This window comes from Emys orbicularis, chromosome 7, assembly GCF_028017835.1.
Source record: "Emys orbicularis isolate rEmyOrb1 chromosome 7, rEmyOrb1.hap1, whole genome shotgun sequence".
Taxonomy (NCBI): domain Eukaryota; kingdom Metazoa; phylum Chordata; order Testudines; family Emydidae; genus Emys; species Emys orbicularis.
Genome location: NC_088689.1, coordinates 127,444,710 through 127,471,266, shown reverse-complemented (window position 1 = coordinate 127,471,266; position 26,557 = coordinate 127,444,710). Strand labels below are relative to the sequence as shown.

At 42.0% G+C, this 26,557-nt stretch overlaps 1 protein-coding gene across 2 annotated transcripts in view; it reads left to right on the top strand.

Moving 5' to 3' along the window:
* Positions 1-25,776, top strand: part of PTPRG (protein tyrosine phosphatase receptor type G) — a 605,571-nt gene extending 579,795 nt beyond the window's left edge. For both annotated transcript variants that reach the window (XM_065407550.1, XM_065407549.1), the window contains 14 exons: positions 5,129-5,225; positions 6,555-6,637; positions 6,874-7,008; positions 7,269-7,403; positions 7,804-7,976; positions 8,941-9,076; positions 9,434-9,580; positions 13,979-14,072; positions 15,040-15,116; positions 15,578-15,706; positions 18,068-18,214; positions 20,051-20,193; positions 24,078-24,213; positions 25,630-25,776. In XM_065407550.1, coding sequence (XP_065263622.1) covers positions 5,129-5,225; positions 6,555-6,637; positions 6,874-7,008; positions 7,269-7,403; positions 7,804-7,976; positions 8,941-9,076; positions 9,434-9,580; positions 13,979-14,072; positions 15,040-15,116; positions 15,578-15,706; positions 18,068-18,214; positions 20,051-20,193; positions 24,078-24,213; positions 25,630-25,776 — 1,779 coding nt within the window. The remainder of the gene's footprint in view (positions 1-5,128; positions 5,226-6,554; positions 6,638-6,873; positions 7,009-7,268; positions 7,404-7,803; positions 7,977-8,940; positions 9,077-9,433; positions 9,581-13,978; positions 14,073-15,039; positions 15,117-15,577; positions 15,707-18,067; positions 18,215-20,050; positions 20,194-24,077; positions 24,214-25,629) is intronic.
* The last annotated feature ends 781 nt before the right edge of the window (positions 25,777-26,557 follow it).

Here is a 26,557-nt window from a genome sequence, read left to right as displayed (position 1 = left end):
AAGGCAACTGTCCTCCTTTAAAACACTTCCTCAAGATCCATCTCTACCATGAATCCTGTAGGAAGTTAGCCATCTAAGCAGGACGTTTAGAGAGAAATGATCATTATATTTTTAGAAACAGTTGAATGTTTTATCCCTTTGCCACATGTTTCCTCATCTTCAGCCACAAATGCCCACTCTGATACCATATTTATCAGTTTCTCTTTGCTGTCATCGAAAAGGGCCAAACCATCAGTATACATTAGTTTTCTCTGTCTCCCCACAGGCTTGTTTCTCCTACTAATTAACTCTATAACTAGGGTGAAGAGAAGTGGACTCACCACCTCTGGGCTCAAAATCGTAGCTACCCCATTCATTTTCTTTTTCCTCCAGGCCAAAAAACTCAAAACTCTCTGAAATTCCATGTATTGTTATCAACTTAGCTCTTGGCCCTCGATACAGCTCCTCTATCATCTCCACTTCTTAAAGTCCCCCTCCCATACACCCATCTCAATATTCCAAACACCAGCTCCTGCAGAACCAACTCATATGCTTTCTCAAGATCAATAAAAGCTACATAGCAGTAATATTCTCCATTTATCATTCTTTCACACTTCTCTCTCATTGCAAATTTATATTACGCTTTCACTTCCTAAAGCCATGTCATGCCTCTCCTTTATTTTCCTCCATCTTGCATCTCAACCATGCCTCCAAAATTCTCTCAAGGACTTTGAGAAGCTGACTTAACAGGTGATGCCCCGATAAGTGTTTGGATCATTTGCATTACCCTTACCCTTCCAAAGAGGCACAATCAATCCCATTCTCCTGTCATCTGGTATCCTTGTATGATCCTATCAAACCCATAGTCATCTATGAAGCCACTTTGCTCCAGTATGTCCAACTTCCTTGATCATATCAAGAGTTATCTCATCTTGACCAGTCTTCATCTTCGGTGCTGCTTCTACCTCCTCTACAGAAATTGATATATTTTGAGGTTTCTCATAATTGTTGGTGGTGCTTGCATTTGAAACTCCCTTTTCTCATTCAACAGCCTTTGACAATATTTTTCCATACTTCAACCACCTCTTCAGGGTTAGTCACCACACAGTTCCCATCCTTCACACACAGATTTCTTCAGATCTTGTATTTCATTGTTCCTCTCTTTTAACAACCCAAAACCAATTTTCTGCTATAATCTTCCTCCAGCTTTCTGTATAATTCCTCCTAAGCATCCATTCTTGTCTTGGCAACTGCCTTCTTAGCCTCTTTTTTTTGGCCTGTTTGTATGCATTTTTTATTCTCATTATCATGACCTGCTGCCTCAAACTCTTTAAATAATTCTTTATTCTTTTTAACTTCTCTTGTACATGTGACTTCCACCACCATCTTGTTCTCTGGAAGTGCCTCATCTCTGCCTTGTGTTACCTCCACTGCCTTAATGAAACATTCTTTCAAGTTCCTCCATTCTTTCTCCACTGACTTCACTGTTGTTGGCAAAGCATTAAAGCCTTCCTTTACTTAACACTTCCTTTCTCCCCCTCTCCCTCTTATAAAACCACCAATGCAATTTCTTCCTCAATTTCATCTTCTTTCCTGTTATCTCAAATTGCCGTCAGATTTTAGCTATTAATACCTTACCTTGTTCTGGAACATATTCACTCAGTATAACCTTTATACCTTTCACCTTTTTCATGTGTTTCTCTTCTTATCAAACTATTGTCTACTTGGGTTTTTGCTTTTTCTGCTGTAGAATGTCACCATGGGCGATTCTTTTATTTTCAAACCATGTATTCACCACTGAAAATCTGTAGAGAAAACACCACCCAACCCACTTCTCTCCTTCTGCATTTCTTTTACCAAAGCCAAATTTACCCCCCACTCCTTTCATGGGGCTCCCTTCAGCAACATAGCAAGTTCCTATCACCCCCAACCACTAACAAGATGATACTGTCACTCATAACCACAAACTCTGCCAACTCATTGCTAATACTCTTCTCCTCTTCCATCGGTCTACTTCGTTGCATAGCGTATGCTGACATCACACATAACCCTCCTCTCTATCATCAGCCATAGTGCTGTCAATTGGTCTCCTCTTCTTTGTACCCTCATGACACCCTGAGCAATCTCTGGGCTCACAATGGTAGCGACCCCATTCATTTTCTTTTTCCTCCAGGCCAAAAAATGTTAAATCCACCTTTCAAGATTTTACTTTTGCATCCACACTACCTAATTTCCTGCAGACATAGTATATGGATTTTCCTTCTAGTCATTGCCATCTCTCCTGACCTCCCCGTCAGTGAACCTACGTTCCATGCTGCAATTTCCAGGTCTTTGCTAATGTGTTGCTGTTGCCTGGAAGAGGGCACATCAGCTATCCCCAGTGTGGTAGCATGTTGTAAATGACTTGAGCATGAAGAATCCGTAATACATGAAGAACCTAGGAACTAAGTAGCCCGCTGGCACTGGCCCTCTTTGCTGACCCAGTGGCAGTTTTCATTCGGAGTGTACCTTCTCAATCAGCTGCCATCCAAAGCTTCCAAGCCTGAGCCACCCCAATCTGAGAGCCATTTCCTCCTCTTGGGGCAAAAAGCTGCCCTACCCTCAACACTTGTATTCCAAGTCAGCCACCAGCACTTTTTAGGGTTGATCACTTATACCACTCAGTCCCCAGAGCTGTATTTGCCACTCAGTGAGTGTTGCCACCCTCTTCCATATGGAGATTATGATGGAAATTTTCCCTTTTCGGAGCTGAGGCTATAGTGGCATTACTCCAACTCCTCCAGTATTTTTAAGGGCAACATAAAAAAGGTTAATTAAAGTGATTAACCTTATAAATCCTTCCCTTCTGGAAAAATTCCTATAGAAGTTAATAGAAAGTGATACATTTACTATGCAGTATTTAAATCATCATGGAGAATTCCTTAGCAAGGATATAATTCTCTATTAAATTCGACAGCTCTTTAGAGTTCTCTCTGTAGAGCCCTATTTGGAGTCTTCTGTATTAAATTCTGCAGGAGTTTTCTGTAAATGTTTTGACACTAAATAACCATTTTTAAAAGGTTTGTAATGAACATAAGGACTTTTTTTTTTAAATGATGAGTGCCCTACAACTATATAGGAATGACAAGATCTGAATTCTAAAATGCAACAAAAATGATCATCCGTTTTCCAATTGTGGTTTGGACTGAACTGATGTTTCCTATTGTAAACCAGAACACCAGAAGTGAGCATACTCCTCCCCTCTTCTGCATCCTGGCGCTGCAAGGCAGAACTAGAAAAAGTGCACACATTAATATGAAAAATATTTTTCCATGCTAGAAATGAAAGTCTGTCCATTTAGACCAGCTGAGGATTCAGCCGGATTTCTTTGTCTTTGCTGAGCTCATCCCCCTGACTGTAGTCTGGTCCTCCCTATGGAAGAGCGAGAAAGGCAACTGTTCGCTGGGGAGCGCCTTGTGAATATAAAGCCACAAAATGTACTTGGTTTTAGTATATTTTGCACTTTTAAAATGTAAATGCTGTGGAAAATATCAAAATTACTATGCAACCCCTTTGTGAAATGTCTGCATAATGCTGAACTCGGTTACATCTGCTGTTTGTATAGCATTTCTCTTGATAATTTTCTCTGTCACTTAGCTCCTGATCTTTGTAACAGCTGTGCACTGCTAATGACTTCCTTTATTAAGCAGGTTCTCTCCGGTTGTTTTTTAAGCCTCTAGTACAAAATAATTTGGCACCCCATAATCTTGGAGAGAACTGGGTATTGGAAAGGGATTTCTTGGGCCCACAAAAATCTTTATAAACATGGTTTCTTCCACAACTATTTAAACAAACATGCACTGAACTATTTTCAAAAAGTGTGGAAAGAAATGGAATAATAATGTTAATGTTAAGGTGCTGAGCTCTTAACTTTGTCATTAGGATCTTTTTTCTGGATGTAAAAGAGTGTTAACATTTTGAGGTTGTGATTAAGCACGTGTAAGAAAGTATATCTTGAACGTGATATTGCCTATGAGTCAATTGATTTAAATAGCACCCCAGATTAGCACAGGGACATGTCAGACTGGCAAAGTCTGCAAGACATTCTCTGAAACCTTGTAACTCTTTAGATGAATCTAGCAGAAGGCAAATCTCTGCTATGCTAATGCTGTGAGGAGAAGACACCCACTCCGCTGTTTTAACAGACCCACATTGTACAGTTTAATTGTGTATGCTAGAATTATGCTGAGAACTGAAAGTCAGTAGGAGTCAGGCACCTAAACTACTTAGACATTTTTGTAAACTCCAGTAGGCACCTCTCTGCATCTTGAGGCACATAAATCCCTTTGTACCTGTTACCCTTGTTCTATTATATAAATTAGATGAATTGCCTAAATATATGTACCTAAACATGGATAACATTACATTTTTCTTTCAAAAAAGTTTTTTACTCTTCAGTCATTGCCGTCAGTTGTATTTAATGTACTTTTCATAACCATCAGATCAATTTTTTTAAAATTGTATTGAAGTCATTCCTGTGCAAAAAGCTAACAAATGACCACTACGGCACTTGCATTCCTTTAAAGCCATATTTTGAAGGCAACATAAATAGGTACACAGTAGGGCTGGTCAAAAATTTTCTAATGAAATTATATTTTGGACTACATCTCCCATGATGCACCATGACCAGTGACTCCTATGACACACCCCTTCTTCTCATCAAGAGAGTAGAAACTTGTGCATCCTGGGAGTTGTAGACTGTCTAGAAAACTCAGCCTATAGAGGAGGAAAGCACGTAAACTATGACTTCTACCAGTGTTGCCATTTTGAATTGAAATATTTTTTGAAAACTAAATTCGTCAACGTTTTCTCTGGGGGAGAGAAAACCCTAATCTGACCAGCTCTAGTGCATAGGCCTTTCATTGATCTTTGCAGAAGGAGTGAATTCCACCCATTCTGGAGACCTGATTCTGTAATCAGAGACCAGGACTCAGTTAACATCCCTGATTTAACCAGAATGTGTCTTACTGGACTACACTGAAAGATTACAAGAAAGAAATCAAGCCATTAAAATGTTGATGTTTAAACATGTTTGCAAAGAGCTGTTGTAAAATGAGACAAACCATGTTTTTGTATTTATCTTTTTCCATCTGAATAATTCTGTCACTAGGAAGTGCAACGCTGTACAGCCGACATGAACATCACAGCAGAACATTCCAATCACCCAGATAACAAGCACAAGAACAGATATATCAACATTTTAGCATGTGAGTAAGCAATTACGGTAAATACAGTACATAAATTGTACAAGGCCCTCTGTTCTAAGAGGGTCAGTGCATGAGTGGAAAACCCAGGTTGTTTAAAATTAATTTTAATCGGAGGGACAGCAATTAACAATTACAATTCTAGTCTTGTTGAAGTCTATATGAGTTTTGCCATTGACTTCAATGGGGCCAGGGTTTCACTCAGGCTTTTTACCGGGAAAACATTGACAATTTGGTGTTAGATATTGCAAGTTTAGCTTACAAAAGTAGCACTCCTGCATAAGACAATGCAACTGAATAATTAAGATCAAATTACTGCCAGAACTCTATATGCTAATCTGAAAAGCGACTTAAGGGAGATGTGTGGTGGATCAACGTGTTTTATTGATGATCCTTGGGATTCATTTTATCTTCCCAAATATGCTAAAGCTGAGATCGGTATGTCTGTCACATTTCAAACTGCTCCACAAGAGAGAGCGACTTGGACAAACAATGGCCTTCTTAGCACATTGCAGGTCTCTCTCATCGTCCTGCGGAGAATTGCAGAGCCGAAGTCCGTTTCAGGACTGCAAATTATTCCGGGTCTGAGCTGGGAGGTGCAATAACTTTCTCTGTTGTCATCTCTCATGTAGAACGGATGGGAGATTGTCAGTCAACACATATTGTGTAGCAGTACTGAATTCCTGCTCCTGTAAAGGTCACAATGCAAAGCTTTGCACTCAAGAACACCAAATGCAAATGGGACAAATCCAGCATGATTTTAATTGTATACAAAATACAATCCTCTGACTTACATCCTCCGAGAGGGAGGATGGCCCAGTGGTTAGGGTGCTAGCTTGGGTCTTGGAAGACACCCGCACAATTCCCTGCTTCCTGTGTGACCTTGGGCATGTCAGTCTCTCGGTGCCTCAGTTTCCCCATCTGTAAAATGAGGATATAGCACAGCCCCAGTGTTGTGAGAATTACATGTAAAACAACAACGGAAAGGGGAGTGGAGAGACCTTTCAGGCACTCAGATACTACGGTAAGGGGGCGGTCCTTCGATAGATCCTCCTACTCCGAGCACACCTACTCCTCCCATTTCATACTTTTTAAAGGGACGCTGTCACATACTAAAAAATAAAACCACCCCTCATTTGTGTACAGCCCGAGGCTGTGATCCCGCAATCAGATCCGCGAGAGCAGACCCTTTCCATCACCGTAAAGCCAGTTACACAGGTTATGTGCAGGCAAAGTGAATCTCACCCATAAATTGCTAGGAAATGGGATGGTTTACCTGCATTATTTTTAATGTACTGTCCCTTAGTGCTTCTCTGCTGTTTTTTCTCATAGATGATCACAGTAGGGTGAAACTAAGGCCTTCGCCAGGAAAAGATTCTAAGCACAGTGACTACATTAATGCTAATTATGTTGATGTAAGTTGTTTGAATATTTTTTCTCCTCTCTCGTTGTAAATACGTTCATAAAGGGGGAAATCTATCCGATTGCTCCTTATGAAGCATTTGTGTTTTCTGACTTCCCCTGGACTCCTGCTACAAACTCCTCAAATATTCAAAACAGGAAAGACACCTCTCTTTGTTATCTGTAAATTATTAATATGTCTGATCTGCTGCTGCTTTCATCTTACTTTGCATTTTGGTTTTCTTTGAAGGGTTACAACAAAGCAAAGGCCTATATTGCCACCCAGGGACCTTTAAAGTCTACGTTTGAAGATTTCTGGAGAATGATTTGGGAACAAAATACTGGAATCGTTATCATGATTACAAACCTCGTGGAAAAAGGAAGAGTAAGGGACCATGTAGCTTGATAATGGCTACCCTTTTCTATTTAATATAGTGAATTAAATCCTGCCTTCCTATTCATGAATGAGCAGAATTTGACCCATTAGCTTTAAATACACAAATAGCGTTTTGCTGTATCGTATGTAAATCCCATAGCGGCGATATAAATTACTAGGCATGATTTTTTACCCTTTCTAATAAACTCTAAATATGGTTTTAATAAAACCAAAATGACCCCAACCCATCTAATTCTCCCTTCATTCAGAGAAAATGTGATCAGTACTGGCCGACAGAGAATAGCGAGGAATACGGCAACATTATAGTCACATTGAAGAGCACAAAGGTACATGCCTGCTACACCGTCCGCCGTTTCACAGTCAGGAACACAAAAATGAAAAAGGTGAGTGAGCCCCCTCTGTTCATGTTAATTTCCTGTCCGGCTTGTTAAGTGCAAGCAAGGGGTCTTGCCTGCTACGTGTATAACTTTCAGTAGCTGGCTGGTGGGAAATAACTAAGTGAAGCCCGGGTTACTGGCTTTCTGGCGAAAGCATTTACCCTGCGCCCACAGTTTCTTTTCCCTTGGGGGAGTTCTCATGGCCATTATTTCCCCACTGTCCTGTGCATTTCTCCCCAGGACTCTGTCTGCATCGAGCGGGAGGCAGAGCTGGGGGAGCAGGGGCACTTCTCCAGTTTAGCCTCAGCTGACATGTGCTTATTTGAACATGTTGATAGAGTTTGAAGTAGTTCCAGGCCTCCCCTTTCCGAATATTTATTCCTTGTTGGCTACGTTTTACATACAGGGTCAGAAGGGAAACCCCAAAGGGCGACAGAACGAGAGAACAGTTATTCAGTATCACTATACACAATGGCCTGACATGGGAGTGCCAGAATATGCTCTGCCTGTGCTAACCTTTGTGAGGAGATCGTCAGCAGCCAGGACCCCGGAAATGGGACCCGTGCTTGTACACTGCAGGTATGGCAACTCTGGTTAACTAGGGTGTGGGAAGCACACTTTGGATGCAACAGGTACTGTAGGTGGGTTCTTATTAACATGCAAATACAACAGATTATTAACACACCAATTCAAAGCAGAATGAAACTCATCTCAGTGCAAAGCCTTTGAACCACTTAATCCCAGCAGGTGTAAATGATGCCTCCGTCTTCTGCAAGGTGCCGACACAGGGGTGAATTTCAGATGCAAGCAAGGGGCTGGCAAAGGACATGTACAACTCCACGTACTTGCTATTTGCACTAGACATTTCTAAGGTTTGTTTACAAAATTCCAGACATCCAACCAGGGAGTAACAATACCGTGTCTCTCTCGACTGACCAGTCATGGTCTGGGAATAAAGATTAATGAATAATCAAAGACCTAGTTAAGGAATTAGTTTGCAAACCACCCATGGTCTGAAAGATGTTAGCACTGATTGTACGGCAAACAGTTATTGGGAAATAGTCTGGTCACAGATAACTTTCATAGAGAAAAAGCAAGTAAATTCTGTGGCTACATTATTCATCTGAATAGAACACCCAGTGCTAGCTATGGGGGAGCTCTCACAGATGTTAAGGTCAGAATAACCATCGTATGACCATAATGATCATCTAGTTTGACTTCCTCCATAGAGTTTCACCCACAATCACTGGTGTTAGCAGTTGCACTCAGCAGGGGGCATCACTACAGATGTCCTCAGAAGGAAGCTAGAGAGGGAAAAGGAAACAAACATTTGGAAAAATAGCTAAAATAAGCACACGTTTTCATGTGATTGAAATCCTAGAATGCATGTAACATGTTACTTAAGGACTTTAATGATCAGGAGGGTCAAGGTGTTCTAATACTGTAAAGTTTGGGGACAGAAATGTAGGAACTCTGTTTTGCCCTTGCTAACATTTAATTGAATACAGCAGAATTATCAGGGTTTCTTTCCTGTCCTTTGCAGTGCTGGTGTGGGCAGAACTGGTACCTACATTGTGATCGACAGCATGCTGCAGCAGATACAAGACAAGAGCACAGTTAACGTCCTGGGTTTCCTGAAACACATCAGGACACAGCGCAACTACCTTGTTCAGACAGAGGTAAAGCTTGGAGTGATACTGAATTGAAAGCAGTGCTCGTTTTTATGATGTGATCAAAAAGGAAATCGGTTTTTCAGTTACTTCTCTCTAAATGCGGAATACGTTTCAGCAGGCGTTTTGGTGACTTGGAATGTCTTTTTTCAAGACCAGAAACTTTTGATTCCTCCCTTGACTTCTTAAGTATTGTTTAGATTATACTCATGAATGTATACTCCAGTCTGAGCAGTATTTGTAGACTGAGCTTGTTTTAAAAAGGAAATGTAACCCTTTCCTTCAGTGTGCTGTCCGCCTTCATTAATGACTCTGCTTGGTATAATTTTCTCCTAACTCTTAAACTGCTTGCTCTTGCCTTTCTAGGAGCAGTACATTTTTATTCATGATGCCTTGCTGGAAGCCATCCTTGGGAAGGAGACTGAAGTATCTGCAAACCAGCTGCATAGTTATGTTAACAGCATTCTTATACCTGGAATAGGAGGAAAGACACGACTAGAGAAACAATTCAAGGTAAAGGTTTATCAGGCATCAGGAGTGATTTCACACCCACAGCTCCCTATCTTTTGTCACATGGAGAGTCTTTGCTATCATATCTAATAGGCAGAACGAAAGGCACCTGAACCAAAACGCTGGGTCCAAGCACCCCTGAATTTTGGAGAAGTTTCAGATTGAACAACCTTAGTTACAATGATGTAAATCAGGACTAATGCTATTGAAGTCAATGGAGTTTAGGGTGACCAGATGTCCCGATTTTATAGGGACAGTCCCGATATTCGGGGCTTTTTCTAATATAGGTGTCTATTACCCCCCATGCCCTGTCCTGATTTTTCACACTTGCTAACTGGTCACCCTAATGGAGTTATACTAGTGTAAAATTGGTGTAAAGAGAGAATTGGGCACTCATTTGAACTATGCTGCTGACCCCTCGTTCTATAAGGAGCTTGAACCAAAATGCTGAATCCAAACACTCCTTAGATTTGATTAGTTTTAGATCTAGATCAGGATCCAAACGTGGTGTCTCAGACCCATCTCTAGTTAAAACAAATGGAAATGGTTGTTGGTAGCGCAATTAAAATCCTCAGTATTGTATGAACGGGGTAAATTAGTTTTCTTGAGACTCTAGAAAAAAACAGCTGTTGCAGCTGTTGCTTTTCCAGTAATACATTACAGATAATTTCATCATTAAAAAAAAGTTTGCCGTTTTCTCACATTTAAGAATTAAAAGCCTCCAGCCGTTTAAGATTTTCTGATTACATTTTAAATACACATTTAAAACTACTTTGTGTTACTGTGTCTCATTAGGTGAATCTGTGCAGACCCTGTTTTCACAGTTAAACTCCCTCAGACAAGTACCAGTTAAAGACATGAAACCATTAAACAAATTAAACCAGGTGCCAAATGATTCAAAAAATGAATAGGCCATTTTCTGAATTCACTGGTGAGACTTTCTGGGTTTCTGTAGCATCCATGACATTTTAGATGCTTAACAACCAAATTAAAAAAAAATTGCATTAGGAGAAAAAATCAGCACAGAAAAATGTTGCGACTTTTTCTAAGTGGTAAATAATAACTATAAAAATGTTTTTAGAGAGTGGTGGCAACAAATGCAGTAATACCGAAGGATATGTCTACAGTGCAGTAAACCACCCACGCCTGGCCCAGGTCAGCTGACTCAGGGTCCTGGGGCTTGGGTTTTGGGGCTATAAATGATAGTGTGGACGTTCAGGCTTGGGCTGGAGCCCGGATTCTGGGACTCTCCCTGCTTGCAGCGTCTCGGAGCCTGGACTCCAGCCGGAGTCCAAATGTCTCCACTGCCATTTATAGTCCCGCAGCCCGAGCCCCGCAAGCCTGAGTCAGCTGACCTGGGCCAGCTGCAGGGGTTTGGTTTTGGTGTAGACGTACCCTAAGTGTCTTAGCCACCTAATTCCCATTTTCAGAAGTGACTTGATGCTTAGAAGCCTATGTCCCAATGAGACTCCTAAGGGCCAGATGTATAAAGGGACTTAAGCACCTAAAAATGCACATAGGCACCTTCTGGCATTTACCAAAATACTTCAGTAAGTTAGGTACCTAACTTGCTTAGGAGCCTTTGAAAATGGGACATTAGGCTCCTAAAGGTCTGTCTACACTAGGGCAGCATGTAGCGCATAGACACTGCATGCCCAGCTAGCACGGGTATAAACAGCAGGATAGACAGTGAGGCGTGGCTTAGGCAAGTAGCATGCCCTACACGCCTGAACCCTGGGATATACATCCTGCACTGCTCTCTACACGCTCAAGCAGTGCCTCTCACATCTGCACTGGTAATGTCTCCCGGCCAGAGCTTTTCCTCGCCGTAGTGAACGGCTCCGGTAGCAGGAAAAGGCTCTGGTGGAAGGAGCAGCTCTCTGCTGCCGGAGCCTCTCCCTGCGGGAGCCTTTCCCTGCTGCATGTAGCTATAGAGTGCAGCGACAAGGGTGAACACGGCTGCCTTTCTGTGCGGCAGGTAGCTACATGACTAATACCTGTACTCTGCACACCATCGTAAGTGGAGACAAGGCGTACGTCACTTCTGTACATTTGAAATTTTTGCCCTGGGTGAATATTGGCAGCTATTTGATGTTACTTGGAGGTTTGGAATATCAGGAGAGAAGGATTAATTGGCAAATGGAGGACACAGCACTTGGTTCTGGAGTGAGAGTTTTGAGCGAAGGGAGGAACCTTTGTCTGAGAGGGTTTTTAGCTTTTTTTTTCTTTTTTTTTAAATGGTGGCTGTTTCAAGTTGTTCAGAGGTTTGTAATAGTCCTGATGAGGATGGGATTAGCCACTGGGCCAACAGGTCTGTGCTCAGGGGCCCCGGCCAATTGACCTGCTACCCCCATGCCCCGACCCCGCTCCCCGGCAGGAGCGTGAGGGGGCCTGCAGGCAAAAGGGATGGAGCGGGGCCCCCACTTGCTCTGGCCCAGAGCCCCACAAAAGCATAATCTGCCTCTGCCTCCACATACATGTAGAGAGCCAAATGGATTGTTAGGCAGAATATATCAGTGCCGCCCCATTTAATTGAATGCCCATTATATATCTGATAGAGGGATATCTTTGATGAGATTGTTAAACTGCTATTCTCTTGTTGATATTTTAATGAATAGAGCTGGTCAAAAAATTTTCAACCAGAATCTTTTCCAGCTAAAAACTGGGGTTTTGTTGAAAATAAAATCACATGAAAATGTTGTCAGCTAAATTTTGATATTTTTTTTAGTGAGAAATTTCAAAACAAAACTTATCATTTCCGTTTTTGAGAATTTGAAATTTTAATGTTCCCCTTCATTTTTCCTTTTTTGACACACAGAGCAATAAAATTAATAATGTACAGGTTTTATTCCACTTTTTCCAATCTCTTTTTATTTTTTTCCCCACTCTGCAACATTTCAAATCTTTGCCATCTCTGGGAAAAATTACACAAGAGTAAAAAGAAAAATGTAACTCTGGTGCTCTGAAACTGTTCCAAAGTTGAGGAACTTTTGAAAAGTTAGAGTGGGAAAAGAAAAAATAGAGGAAAAAAATTGAAAGAAAAAACAAAACATTACCCCTCAGCATCATTCATTCTATTGCATTAATTGGCAAAATAAACAAAAAAGGAGAAAAGGGAGAAAATAAAAAAATTAAATAAAAAAAATTTTTAAAAACCAAATCCAAAATTTTGATTAAAAACTAAGTGAAATATTCATTTAATTTTGTTTAGAAATGTCCCACAAAAAGTTTAAAATGAAAATTTTTCATTTGAAATTATTTTTGTGGTGGGAAAAACAAGGTTGAGGACCAGCTCCAATATTGACGACCTACTTTTGCTTCCAACAGTATGGAGCCATTGTAATGACTCTTGATATAATAACTGTGTAACATCAAAAGTGCTGCTCTCAGAGCAGGATAATGATACAGAAGGAGTGCAGTGTATCTGCACAATTTTCTTTCCTTTTTGTCTTTCCTTTTCCATAAGCTCCATCAAACTTCACATGCCTCTCGGGTATTCCATCCCGCAGAAGCAGATATGAGGAGCTTGATTCTACAGCAGAGCTCCAGCCCAGCGGAGAGTTGGCATTGACAAAATATCAGTCACCGTTCCCTTATTCTTCACCACCTGGTCCCAGCATAAATTAAAGCTGCTTTGACTTCTCCCTGTGGAGAATTAGGCATAAAGGAGCCTTGATTTGCCACTCCCTCTGTTCTCCCCCCAACCGCCTGCTTCACATTCCCTGCCTCCCCTTATACTGAGCAGTGGAGTTCTGGTCCAGAAAGCAGCAGAGCCAGCTTTACACCAGCTTTACACCAGCTTTACACCAGCAATGATTTTCCCCACACAGAAGGATACTGCAGGACAAATCTCCTGCCACCTCAACTTCATTCTGTGCCACGGAAGCGGCACAAAGTGAACCTGGCAGACTGGAGAACGTGCCCCAAGATGGCTGGTCTCAGCTGAAAGCATTTTGGGCTCACAATAGGCCACAGCAGTAAATAAACTTCCTTAGGCATGAGCGTGTTTCAATTTAAAAAGGGAGAGAGAGGGGCTTGCTTTTGTTGGGTTTTTTTCCCCTGAGACCTGCTACTGGGCTAAACATCCCTGCAGGGCTTCAGAATAAATTGTCAAAAGTAACTAAATCTAGAGTGTTCTGTGAAAATCAACTTGGAATGGAATTTCATTTTGATGTGTGCCAAAGCTGAGATCTGTGGAGACCTTAGTATCCAATAAGCATCCATATATTTTATGAAGAGGATGATTCCTATTGGCATTTTGAGTACTTTAAGCAAATCTGACCATACAGCTTGTTCTTCCAGTGAGGTATTTTTTCTAGGAGCTGCCAAGGAAAAACTTTCCTCTTCCTTTTGAGGGCTATGAGAACGTCGTCAAACCAGTTCCTACTTATTTTCTTTCAGCTGGTTACACAGTGTAATGCAAAATATGTGGAATGCTTCAGTGCTCAGAAAGACTGCAACAAAGAGAAGAACAGAAACTCATCAGTTGTGCCATGTAAGCTCACCTCTTTGGTTTGATTACTGCTTAGCATAACTTTTTGTGTTGAATTCTGTTGGTTATGCATGAAGAGGCATAGCTGCCAGGAAGGAGAATGGTTGTGTTTTGTTCAGCCAAAGATGTCTTGTCTTTAGAAATTACTATGGGGAAACTGAGCAAAAGGACCTGGTGATGGTGTCAGCATAATGCATTGTCCAAGCAAAATGTTAATCTGAAGAGTTTAAGTTTTTGAATAATTATATGGCGGGGGGGGGGGGACGACTTTCTAGCTACGGAATCACAGTAATGCAGTCATGTTTGCATCTGTACTCGGATAATATCTCGCAATGCGATTGAAGTTGATTGTTTGGTAGTGTTGCTACTATGAGTAAATTATCACATTTGGATGGCTCAGTTAGTAGCACATTATGCACACTCTCAAAAAAAATTGGGGGACTGGAAATATAAACTACATTTCTTCCCTTTGGAGGAGACGAGATGTGCTGAGGGAGTTATGTATGTTCTTGGGTGACTAATCAACGGGGATTGCCTCAGCTGTGGAGACAGATGCCTGCTTGCCCCGAGGTCAGCGAAATGGTCATAAAGCAATGCTAGAAAAAGACTGGAGAAGCAAAATAAATCAGATGGTTTTGTGTGCAATTGGAGGTGAATAGAACGCTGTAGTCAAGAATGATCTGAAATCCCCTGCCATCACTGCATAGACTTATTTGATAATTCAGCCTGTTGTGAAAAGCTTTGCTATAGTAAAATCTGATTCCTGAAATTACTTTGTCCTTGTAGGAATATTGTACATTTCATTTTATATTCTGCTTTGGCTGGCAATGCTTTATCACGGTTACAGTGCGGGCCTGCTGCTGGGGGAGATGGGAGTTGTGTTAGATCTGATTTGTTAAAGTCATCTCAGAAATTCATGCTTTCTGCACCATGCCATGACCAGACTGTGATCATTTTTTTCATCTTATAGCTGAACGTGCTAGGGTGGGTCTCGCGCCACTGCCTGGAATGAAGGGAACTGATTACATTAATGCCTCTTATATCATGGTGAGAAAATCAGCACTTAATTATAGAGCAAAATCAACTGAAAGGTGTTAAATACCAGATTCCTACAATTGTCTTAATTTTGCATATAATGATTGAGTATAAAAGTTTTAACACATTTCATAATGTAAAACTTTTAACTATCTTTAATAAAAGATCATTGTTTAAAATATTTAAATTATGCAAAGCATTTTTATGGAATTAATTTTTCCATTACATGCACTCAAATAAATATTGGCATTAAGAGTAAATGAAAGCAGCAGGGACTCTGAGAAGTGGAAATGTACTCAGAGTGAAAATGGTTTGTGTAGAAATATTAATAATAGCACAGGAAAAAATTAGATTGTACTGGATGTTTTCAGCTGTAGTCAAAACAACATTATCTGTTCCTATAAATAAAATGTAATGCTTTGAAAGTACTCGGTGTAACAAGAGACTGTGTGGTTCTGTCTTTGCTTTATAAGGGTTACTACAGGAGCAATGAGTTCATCATAACCCAGCATCCCCTTCCACATACAACTAAAGACTTTTGGCGAATGATCTGGGATCATAATGCACAGATCATTGTCATGCTGCCAGACAACCAGAGCTTGGTAAGTTAAACACTTAACTATGTATATACTATCCTTCAATTACCGAGCACAGCAGGGTGCCGGAATTGGGTCACTCATGCACGCTGGTTATGTTTCCGTTGAAAATGTAGCTAATTTTGAGCCATCTACTTAAATCTAAGTTCATACAGCAAGCTTGTTACAGTCAACTATGTCGCTGCTCTCTTTCAAATCAATTGTATCCTCCTATAGGTGAAAGGTAACCTCAACTAGTGTATCCTGCCAGGACTGAATTACTAATGAACTGAAGGAAACCATAGTTTCCTCAGAGCAGAGCAAAAATGATAGTTTAAGACTCTGTGCTATGTGTTTGTGGCCCGTGTGACGGAAAGGATGGGGACAATGAAGTTATTCGTTTGCCAGGGGCTACGGTTAAGGACAGCAAGTGGTAACCGAGACAATAGTGTAGTTATTAGTTTGCTTGGGGGGGACATAAGGTTAAGGAGATCAAAGAGAGGATAAATACATGATTTCTGATTGAAGGGGAAAGCAGTTGTGGTTGTATATGTGGATATAAATGGAAATAAAAGACAGGGAGAATTCAAGTGTTGGAGGTGAGACAGGTGAAGTGTTAATGATAGCTTTCAGGTTAACCGGCATATGCCTAAGAAGAATGAGTGCTGAAAAGGATTAAGGTCTGAACAGTTGATTTTTTTCATATGTGCCTGACTAAAGTGTGGCTGAGAATGGTAGGGAAACAATGGTCTTCGTTACTAGAAAAGAGTGGTTGTGAGGGCTGCCACGTTTATATTCTTCCTTAGTGCAGTGAGATTAAAGGGATCAGCAGGAATTCCCAGGGAAAGAGCTTTCAGATAAGCACTATCAAATCAAAAAGAATTGATGAAAAGAGAGAGTGTCAGGTGAAAATGAAGAGGATGCTCCTGCCTTTAAAAGCACACGAAGCAATGCTGCTGAACAGTTCTGATTATGATATAACTGGGAGAGGTGACACTTGGCTAGATATGAAAATACCTTGCAACTCGTCTTGGAAGGCACATAGTGCCAGATTCTGCCTTCGTTGTGAGGAGGGTGGTGGGGGTTGCCCTGGAAACAGGCGCCGGAATTTGGCACAAACTTTGTGATATGGTTAATGTCAATGTGGGTGAAGCTGAACATACAGTGCTGAGAGAAAGATGACAATGCAGACTGACTACTGTGTCTGAGTGAGTTTAGTGTGAGGAAGAAGGGTGAAATTACTATGGAACAATCAACAATATTAGGGACTATTTGAATATGATTCTATAGACTGAGGGCAACCTTTTCAGAAGCACCTGAGTGACTGGAGCCTAAGTCCTGTTTTCAAAACAGACGTAAGCACTTGGGAACCTAAGTATCATTGAAAGTCTTGCCCTGGGCACAGAGGGAGAAAATGGATTCATAGATGCAGAGGATAATGGTTCATGTTTTTTCAGAAGGAAAAACAATTTGCCTGATCTTGTCCTCAGAGACACAGGCAAGCAATGCCATGTAGTATGTCCAATTAACTTCTATGCTTATGCCGGCGCGTACCATACAACCTTGAATCCAAGAACAGGCACAGGCGTTGGGTCTACTGTTCCTTCCATTCTTTGGGTCTGTGACTTAGGATGCACAATTATTTTTCAAATGATATTTTCTTGATAGTATAATCGACAGCTGGTTATTCATTAAAAGTACTGAAACTCTTAATCCTTTTTTCCCCATCACTGCGCTCTTTTTATTTAGAATTTACCCTTGCTCCTTCAGTAGACGATTTTTGCCATAGACTAAAGTTTACAGAGAATTAAGCTGACCTGCTGTTTTCCTCAGGGTTAGGAATGTTTGGGTTTCTTTTTCTCAGTTCATAAAATTTCAACAACTAGATATGACAACCTCCAGTGTTCTGATCCAAAGCACAGTAAAGTCAGTCAGAATCTGTCCCCTGACAGTACTGGCTTTGGATGAGACCAAGATAGATAAGAATTAAAGACAATAACAAACAATTTCTAAAGTTCACTCAGTGTTTCTAAACAGGTACCTGACCTGACTGCAAAAGAAAGGGAGTAATGTACTGGGTAGACAGCAGGTGGTGTAGTCTGGGAAAGATTGTGTCTACATAAAGATTAAGTGTAAGTTAACTAAAATAACCATTTCCCTATGAAACCAATTAAAAAGCAGAGTTGCACTATTTGGGAGGCACAGGAAGGATTACTTGAGGTTTGCTGACTACTCTAATAAATCTCTTTTAGACACAAACAGTTTTAAAGATCAGTTTCTGGTCATATCTATGTATCAAATCCGTTTCTGGATCCATTGGATTTTTCAGTCATACATAAAATAAGCTATTTGGAAGACTGCAGTGATCTGTTTGTTTTATTCCCCCAGGCAGAAGATGAGTTTGTGTACTGGCCAAGTCGTGAGGAATCCATGAACTGTGAGGCCTTTACCGTGACCCTTATCAGCAAAGACAGACTGTGCCTCTCTAATGAAGAGCAAATTATCATCCATGACTTTATCCTTGAAGCTACCCAGGTAAAGTGAACCCCCACAATAGGTGCATTTGGGCTCTCCCTTTCATCCAACGCGTTAGCGCCTTCAGTTAAACTTTGCAATAAGACAGAGTTTGCAAATGACTTTCAAAAGGATTTACTTGTAAATATATTGCCTGTGTGTCCGATGCAGGGGGAAGGATATTGATATCGGTTCCTTTTCCTTCTCACTCCCCAGACACTGAGATTCGGTGTCCTGTTTCCCCTTTTATAAATTCAGATTTTATAAATGAATTGTTTTGAAGCGATGATGGTGGCTCTGCATTTGCTAAACCACATTTATATTGAGCGACAACACCTATACTTTGACTGCTATCACAATGGCAGATGTATTTAGCTGCAGGGAAGAAGATATTGTTACAAGCCCTTGGTAGCCTTTTTAGTCTGGATACCTTTGGTCGCTCTTCTCTTGTTTGACCAGCTGCCCTTGGAATATTAGAGATGCTGAAGAGACCAGTGGGCTAAGAAAGACCTATGTGGAGGTGGGCCCTGAATTGAAATGGAAAATATTTAAACAATTAAATATTTCATTATATTCAAAATGATTTAGTATGGACCCAAACCTGCTCCCTGGAGCCTCAGAGATGCCAGAACTGCACAGCTTGGCTGTGTTCTGCATTCACCCAGACCTCACTGAATCCTGCGTGGGCAACTATACAGCCATTGCATGGTTGGATAATGTCTTCCCCTCTCCACAGGTGCATGCACATTGCCTGCCTCTGCATCACAGTGAGGGGAAGGATTTGTGCAGCTAACTGGCAACGAGTGGAGTCTCACAGAGGCTACGCAGCCTGCAGGCTGTTGAGTGATGGCTCTGAGATGAAGAAAGGATAGGGAGAGGGGCGCTCTCCAGCAGGCAGGAGGTTCCCCCCGTAGCAGTTGGGGAGAGGGGAGAATTATGTTATCACGCAGGCAGGGGCAAGGCTCACCCTGGCACTTGCTGTACCACGGGCATAAAGAGATTTACTGAAGACTACCCAGAAATGCTACACACCAACACACCCTGGTCCTCTCGAAGAGCTGCAGGACCAAGAGCTCTGTGATCTAACTCAGTAGTTCTCAATCGGTGGTCCGCACACACCCCTGGGGGTCTGCAGACTATGTCTAAAGGATTTGCGAAAGGTTGTCATTACCATAGAACAGTGGCTTTGAACCTGTGATCCACAGACCCCTGAGTGTCCGCAGACTATGTAGATTTCCAAAGGGGTCCGCACCTCCATTCGAAATTTTTTAGGGGTCTGCAAATGAAAAAAGGTTGAGAACCACGGGTCTAACTCATCTCTACAGAGAGGAGGACTCAACTTTCTCTCCCCACCACGGACCCCTTCAAAGAGAGAGAGAATCAGGTGAACTTGGAACAATTCTGGGGTCTGTTCCTGGCTGTGCTTTCTGCTTGTGTAGGAGCAGCCCCATGGTTAATGCAGTCCTCGGGGAGGGAGGGAAGCTTAGGGTCCATAGTCAGCTACTCGGAGAGAGGACTGGGAGAAAAGTGCTGGGCACCACCTCTTCTGCCCCCACTTGCGTGCCAGCCTGTCTGTCCCAGAATTGCTCTGCTCGCTGCACAGCGGAATACACAGCGGTCTGGGGTGCACAGACAGTTACTTGCACATATGTGTGGAGGATGCACACATCCATGTCTAACGTAGTTGCTCCTGACCTGCCGGGAGGTGAGAATACTATTTCCATTTCTGGCCCCTCTCGTTTCTTTCATTGACGGGCAGAATGGGGAGGAATGTCCCGCTATAAAGAAGCCTCAGCATCCCTAAGTGTGTGAATGTGGAGTTAAAATGGCTAACGACAGGATGGTTTTTCGTTTCAGGATGACTACGTTCTGGAAGTACGCCACTTTCAGTGTCCCAAATGGCCAAACCCAGATGCCCCCATAAGCAGTACCTTTGAACTTATCAATGTAATCAAGGAAGAGGCCTTAACAAGGGATGGCCCCACCATTGTTCATGATGAGTATGTCATCTGCCTTCTCTCATTTACATACAGCTTGTAAAAGAAATTTTACACTGGATAAGGGTGTAGATGGAGGAAAATGTCCTCACTCCTCTGGAGAGGATGGGTTTTCATGGCCTAAGCACCACAATCTAAGTACCTAGCCTCCCTGAATTGCAGCCAGTCATCATGCTTCAAAGGCAAATAAATTGAATTTAATGCAGTTTATTATGTTTGGGGCTTTCAGGCCAGACCCTCCCCCCCGCCCCCAAATTCTAATAGCTTTAAAACCAGTGAGAGCCATAGTTTAGACCAGACTCCAGAGTTGTTTTTTTATTAAACCAGTTTCAAAACCACCCCAGGACTCCTGTGTAATAATGTAGGTCTAATGTGCCACCTGTGACACAGGGCTTTACTTCAACAGTATGTAAATAGCACTGAACCAGTTCAGCTCTGTTGGTTCTCAAGATGCACAGCAAGGATAATTTGAGCCACAGAAGCTGAGGTTTCTTTATGGTGGGTTTATTTTGCCCACTTCCGACAGCCATTCTGTGGAGCCATCTTGACATCAGCTGGATGAGAAGGAAACACCCACCCCCGCAAGAGGTGTCGCTGCTTTCTAAGAAATAGTTCTGCAAAGCAACCGCATGTTTGTGTGCCCAGTAACAATTCAACAGCTGATTATAGGTGATGCTAATTCTTACATCACACATTCATTTTTACTGATGCTTTGCATACATTCATGGCAGTTTCCAGCGCTGGAAAATGTACTGGTTGTAAAGCAGAGCCTAGTGCCTGACAGATCCACCACAGCTCTTCTCAGAGGGAGAAATTCACCACCGTGCAGAGGACCAGCACAAGAATTATGCACCACTTAAGTGCCAAGGAAGCCCATGCAGGTTGAACTCTGAGGCTACATCTACACTACAGGGGGGGGTTGATTTAAGATACGCAAATTCAGCTACGCGAATAGCATAGCTGAATTCGACGTATCGCAGCCGACTTACCCCGCTGTGAGGACGGCGGCAAAATCGACCTCCGTGGCTTCCCGTCGACGGCTCTTACTCCCACCTTCGCTGGTGGAGTAAGAGCGTCGATTCGGGGATCGATTGTCGCGTCCTGACGGGACGCGATAAATCGATCCCCGAGAGGTCGATTTCTACCCGCCGATTCAGTCTGGGAACCACTTTGAAGAACTGTTGTGACGGCCATTAGACCAGCCATGATCTTTAGTCAATGCTGCAGCAAGATACATTGGAGCTAATGGGGAAATCTTTGAGGCCTCCCTTATTTTGCAAAAGCCTTACCACACACTGGTATTTCAGTGCTCAGCCAGGCTAATGACTGAGATGTAAAATCGCATGTTAGTATTCTGCTGCTGCAAAGCAACCTTTCCGTTAAAGTATCGCTACTACAGCAGGTTCTCGTGACAAACTCCTACAAAGAGTGACTTGGGCCTGGGCAAGTGGGTTTTCTCCCTTTCTGCCTCACTAATGCCTAGTGTAAGCTCTATTGCATTTTGGCAGCTTTCATTAATTTGAGGCTAGTTTTAATATTAATGCTTTGGCTAGTCTGGAGTGCCGTTTTGCTGCACTTGCATTATTCAAGATTATGCTTTACAAAATTAGAACCATTATTGATTTGGGCATTTCATGCTAGACACCCCTCTCCCTCCTGCCCTCCCAGAAAACCCCCCCAAACAAATCCTCAAAACTGTGATTCTAAAAGCGCTGAGTTACTTTTTTCTGTAAATTGCTTTTTTGGTTTATTTGTCGTAGTCAGTGATTTTTATTTTTCTGCCTAGCATATAATGTGTATTGCACCTTTGATTTGGAGGCTGAGCAAATGTAGCTGAAAATGAAAATCTCCCTTTAGTATGTGCAACAGCCGCATCCAATAATCCACTAATAATTACAACTGCGGATTAATTCCAATTGTATGGATTTGCAAATACTAAATGCAAGTGGGATTTAGGAAGCACTTGGTAGACGACTTGATGAAAAAACATTTCTAAAAAGTTCTGGAACTCTACCTACAAACCACATGTTAAACACTAACAATTTACACCCAAATCTTCAAACATGGCTGCCTATATTTAGGCACCACATTAAGGATTTTGTGGTCTGATTTTCCAAGATGTTGAGCACACAACAGCTCCCATTCAGGACATTGAGAGCTGTAGGTAATCAGCCTCTCTGAAAATCCGTCCATTAGTGCCTTAAACAGGCATTTAGGTGTCTCCCTTTAGGCACCTATGTTGTCCTTAATCCATAAGGACAATGAGCCCGGCCTTGTTTGGTGTGCAGTTCGTAGGTGACTAAGGCAAGGCCCATGCTGACTGAGACAGAGGGGCGTCACTTTTGACTAAATTCAGTTTGCAGTTATCTTCAGAAATCACCAAGGCAGTGTTGTGCTTAGTCCTATTAAAACGAGGCAGAGATCCTGTGGAAATAATAGCAGGTAATCCTGGATTTAAAGACTGTATCGCAACACAAACATAGAAGGGGAAGCAGAATCAAGGTTGGCTTGAGTTCTTAACATTCTTTTAATATAGTCTTTGCAATGGGTTTGTTGCTATGGGCATGGGCATGGCTGGAGTTTGCTCCATACCAGCAATCCCTGGCACAGACATTTCAAGTGACTCTGGTGTCTCACAAACAGGTTCTGCGCTGCCCTCAGGTCACAAACTACTGCTAAAATTCTGATAGGGTGCCTCCAGTGAATCAGTATCAGGCCTGGTCTACACTGGGGGGAAGGGGGTCGATGTAAGATACGCAACTTCAGCTACGGGAAGCTGAAGTCAACGTGTCTTATTTCGACTTACCTCCCGTCCTCACGGCGCGGGATCGACGGCCACGGCTCCCCCGTCGACTCCGCTACCGCCGCTCGCCCTGGCGGAGTTCCAGAGTCGACGGGAGCGCGTTCGGGGATCGATATATTCCGTCTAGACGAGACGTGATAGATCGATCCCTGATAGATCGATCGCTACCTGCCAATCTGGCGGGTAGTCTGGACATACCCTCAGTAGCATTTCTTGAACGCCTTTATATCTCAGCCACACCCAGAAGTGCTGCCTTTTGCCTACAAACGAGACCTAGCTCAATTGAAGGGTGTTAACGAGATGTTTGTCATTGACTCATGGGCACTTAGTATCCAGCTTAGGCTTTGTCTACACTGGACTTTCGTTGGCAAAACTTTTGTCCTTCGGGGGTGTTAAAAAAACACACACACCCCAACGACAGAAGTTTTGCCAACGAAAAGCGCCTTTGTTGGAAGGGGAACTCTCCTGCCGGCAAAGCTACTGCCGCTCACTGGGGGTGGAAGTTTTTTGTCGGCGAGAAGGCTCTCTCCTGCCGACAAACAGTGGCTACACTGCATGTCTTTTAGCAGCATGGCTGTAGCGGCACACCTGTGTTGCTAAAAGGTGCGTAGTGCAAACATAGCCTTAGACTGTCTTACATAATTGTCAGAGGGAGCGGAAGAACTAAGCTTGTTTGGTTGTCATGGCTTGTGATTTGCTTGAGTTCCCATAAACGTATTGTAAAATACACTCCGACATAATGGAAACGCTTCTACGCAAACAGAGTGTGAAATTTAACTCTGCTTTTGCGCAGTCCAAGCAGGGTATTTTTAAACAGTTCACATTATTTGGTTGATACGGTTCTTTATATTGGAATCCACAATTAGCTCAAGATAGCCAGTGTATGGTTAATGCTGCTTTGCTATTCAAATGGATAAAAATGACTTGTTCGCCCATATAGAGTAGAACATTGAATATTTACAAAAAATGAAGAAAACAATGTATGTAGCACTTGGATAAGCCTGAATCAAAGCTCTGTGGCAATTTGCCAAGGTGCCCAGGTTCACCTCTGTACGTCTGACCATGGCGGTGTTGTGGTTTGCAGGTATGGAGCTGTGTCAGCCGGAACGCTGTGTGCCCTGACCACCCTTTCCCAACAACTGGAGAATGAAAATGCTGTCGATGTTTTCCAAGTGGCAAAGATGATCAATCTTATGCGGCCTGGAGTATTTACAGACATTGTAAGTCTTTCAGTGGAGGATAAAATTGGTCCTTTATAAGGCTTGTGCTGACAAGTAAAACTTGAATTAAAACGCGCACACAACATGGTGTCCATCACCAAGCCTTGTTGCCTCTGCTGCCAAGCAATGGAAGTTGCTTAATGGGCCCATTTGTGTTTTCATGCAGCTACGAGGCTCCCACACAGGCTCTCACTACATTAAGCACATTCAGAAAAAAATCCCAACCAGTGCTACTACTGCTTTAGCAGAACCAAAGAGAGGGAGCCCTAGTGAAATGATGGGCCTGATTCTGGGAATCACTCCACTCCCTCTACACTGAAAACATGTCAGATTCCCCCGTGGGTATAGACACAGTCCCAGCGTCGGGGATAGAGGCGGGACTGGGCCATAACGCACTGCACTTCAGCTATCCTTGTCTGGTGGCCCCTAACCATAGCCAATTGATATAGTTCAGAGTAACCCCCAGACTAAGACTCAGAATCAAGGCGCCATAACTGTCTTCTTCACCCACTCCTGCCCCCAAGCTGCCATCTGAGACTCTAGCCCGACATCTGTAGTTAGTGTCTGTTTATATACTCAGAGCCAATATCCACAAAGCCATGACTGTGGTTTTACATAGTCATTGCTCATAAATTCTACGGCATTGTTAAAGATACACATAACAATGAAATGAAGGAGGAAAAAAGAAAATGGCTAACTGGAAGGAAGCCCCAATTACTAGAACGTTAGCAGAAGGCTTCTTACGTTTGCCCTGATGAACCGTACAGTTTCTTGCGTGTTACATAATGTACTTCACAAGTGCATTTCTGGCCTGATCCGATGCCTTTGAAATCAATGGAAAGATTCCAGACAACACTGGATCAGTTCCTGTAAGAGTCACCCTGAATATAAGGCAGTATTACATGTGCTGGGTTTGGTTGCTCACCAGATAGTCTCTTTGCTGTCTGTAGCATCCAAATTTGTATGCATTAAACTGACAAAACTACAAAACTGACAAAAATAATGCTTCATATTCTGTAACATCTTAATGCTTTCCACATGGTAACAACAATTGTTCGTTATGTCCTCTGAATATGGGAGGATTTAAACTCTATAGTTTAAATACTGGCCTAATATGGTAGCATTGACTGGGTAGAGAAGACAGCAAGATGAAAGTAAATAAATTTTCTATAAGAATTTGAAAACATGGCAGCATGCCTGTGAAGTGCATTAGCTGGGCATGATCTGTTACTGAATTTCTGGACCACATTTAACGATTACAGTCATATTGGTGATTTTACTGGCCCCATGCATTTCATGTGAAAATAATGGGTTCATTCTGATGACTCTTCATAACCAGCTACACTGGAAACACAAAGCAGAATGCATTCTCTTAAACAGCATGGGGATTGAAACCATTTGTCCTTTTCATTCTAGGAACAGTACCAGTTTCTTTATAAAGCAATGCTAAGCTTGGTGAGCACTAAGGAAAATGGAAATGGTCCCATGACACTGGACAAAAATGGTGCTGTGATGGCCAATGATGAACCGGATCCTGCAGAAAGCATGGAGTCTCTTGTCTAATTGGAATCTTGAAAAGGCACTTAATTTGTAGAACTTCTGAAGACTGAGTGAACTTTTTTGAGGCCTTTTTTGCCAGACTCTAGGTTATACAATAACCCAATTACTTTTTTACACTGATAAAAGTTTTGATATTTATTTTTTGCCATTTTATGTCTTAATGGTATCCTACTGAGCATTCGCACCTCTGTTTCTTTCACTCAGTGCACCGCAATTTTATCTAGTTTGCACTATATGATCAGTGTTACTGCCTATAATACTCTAATACAAAAGCAAGCCCTGATGTGACATTCCATGACAGCAAACATGCTACTTTTTAGTTTAAATACAGTGAAGTTTTGTTAACTACAGTGACCCTTGAATCTTAAATCTTGAATGCTAGACCAGATGGATTCTTTCTACAAGAAATACTGCACCCCGTCATACTCCTAATATTTATTGCTTTAATTTTAATTGTTGTAGGTCTTCTGTATTCCAGTTCAGTGGATAAGCAATATTCATCCTTTCTTGATAAAATGTGGCAGGTGATTACTAGCTACAGTGAAGGTATAATAGCCTCATGGAGCTGAAACAATTGCTTCTGTATTGTTTCAGATTCTGCTTTTGTATACTTTGAGGCCTAAGAATTGCTTCACATGGAACATATAAAATTACATTAAAAAAACGTATAGAACAACTCATACCTGGGACACGGTCACGGATTTTGACATTACAGCTTCAAAGCTTCCCCAATTATTCAGAATAAAAATGTCAGTTTTAGATTTTAAAACCGCCATATGGGAAA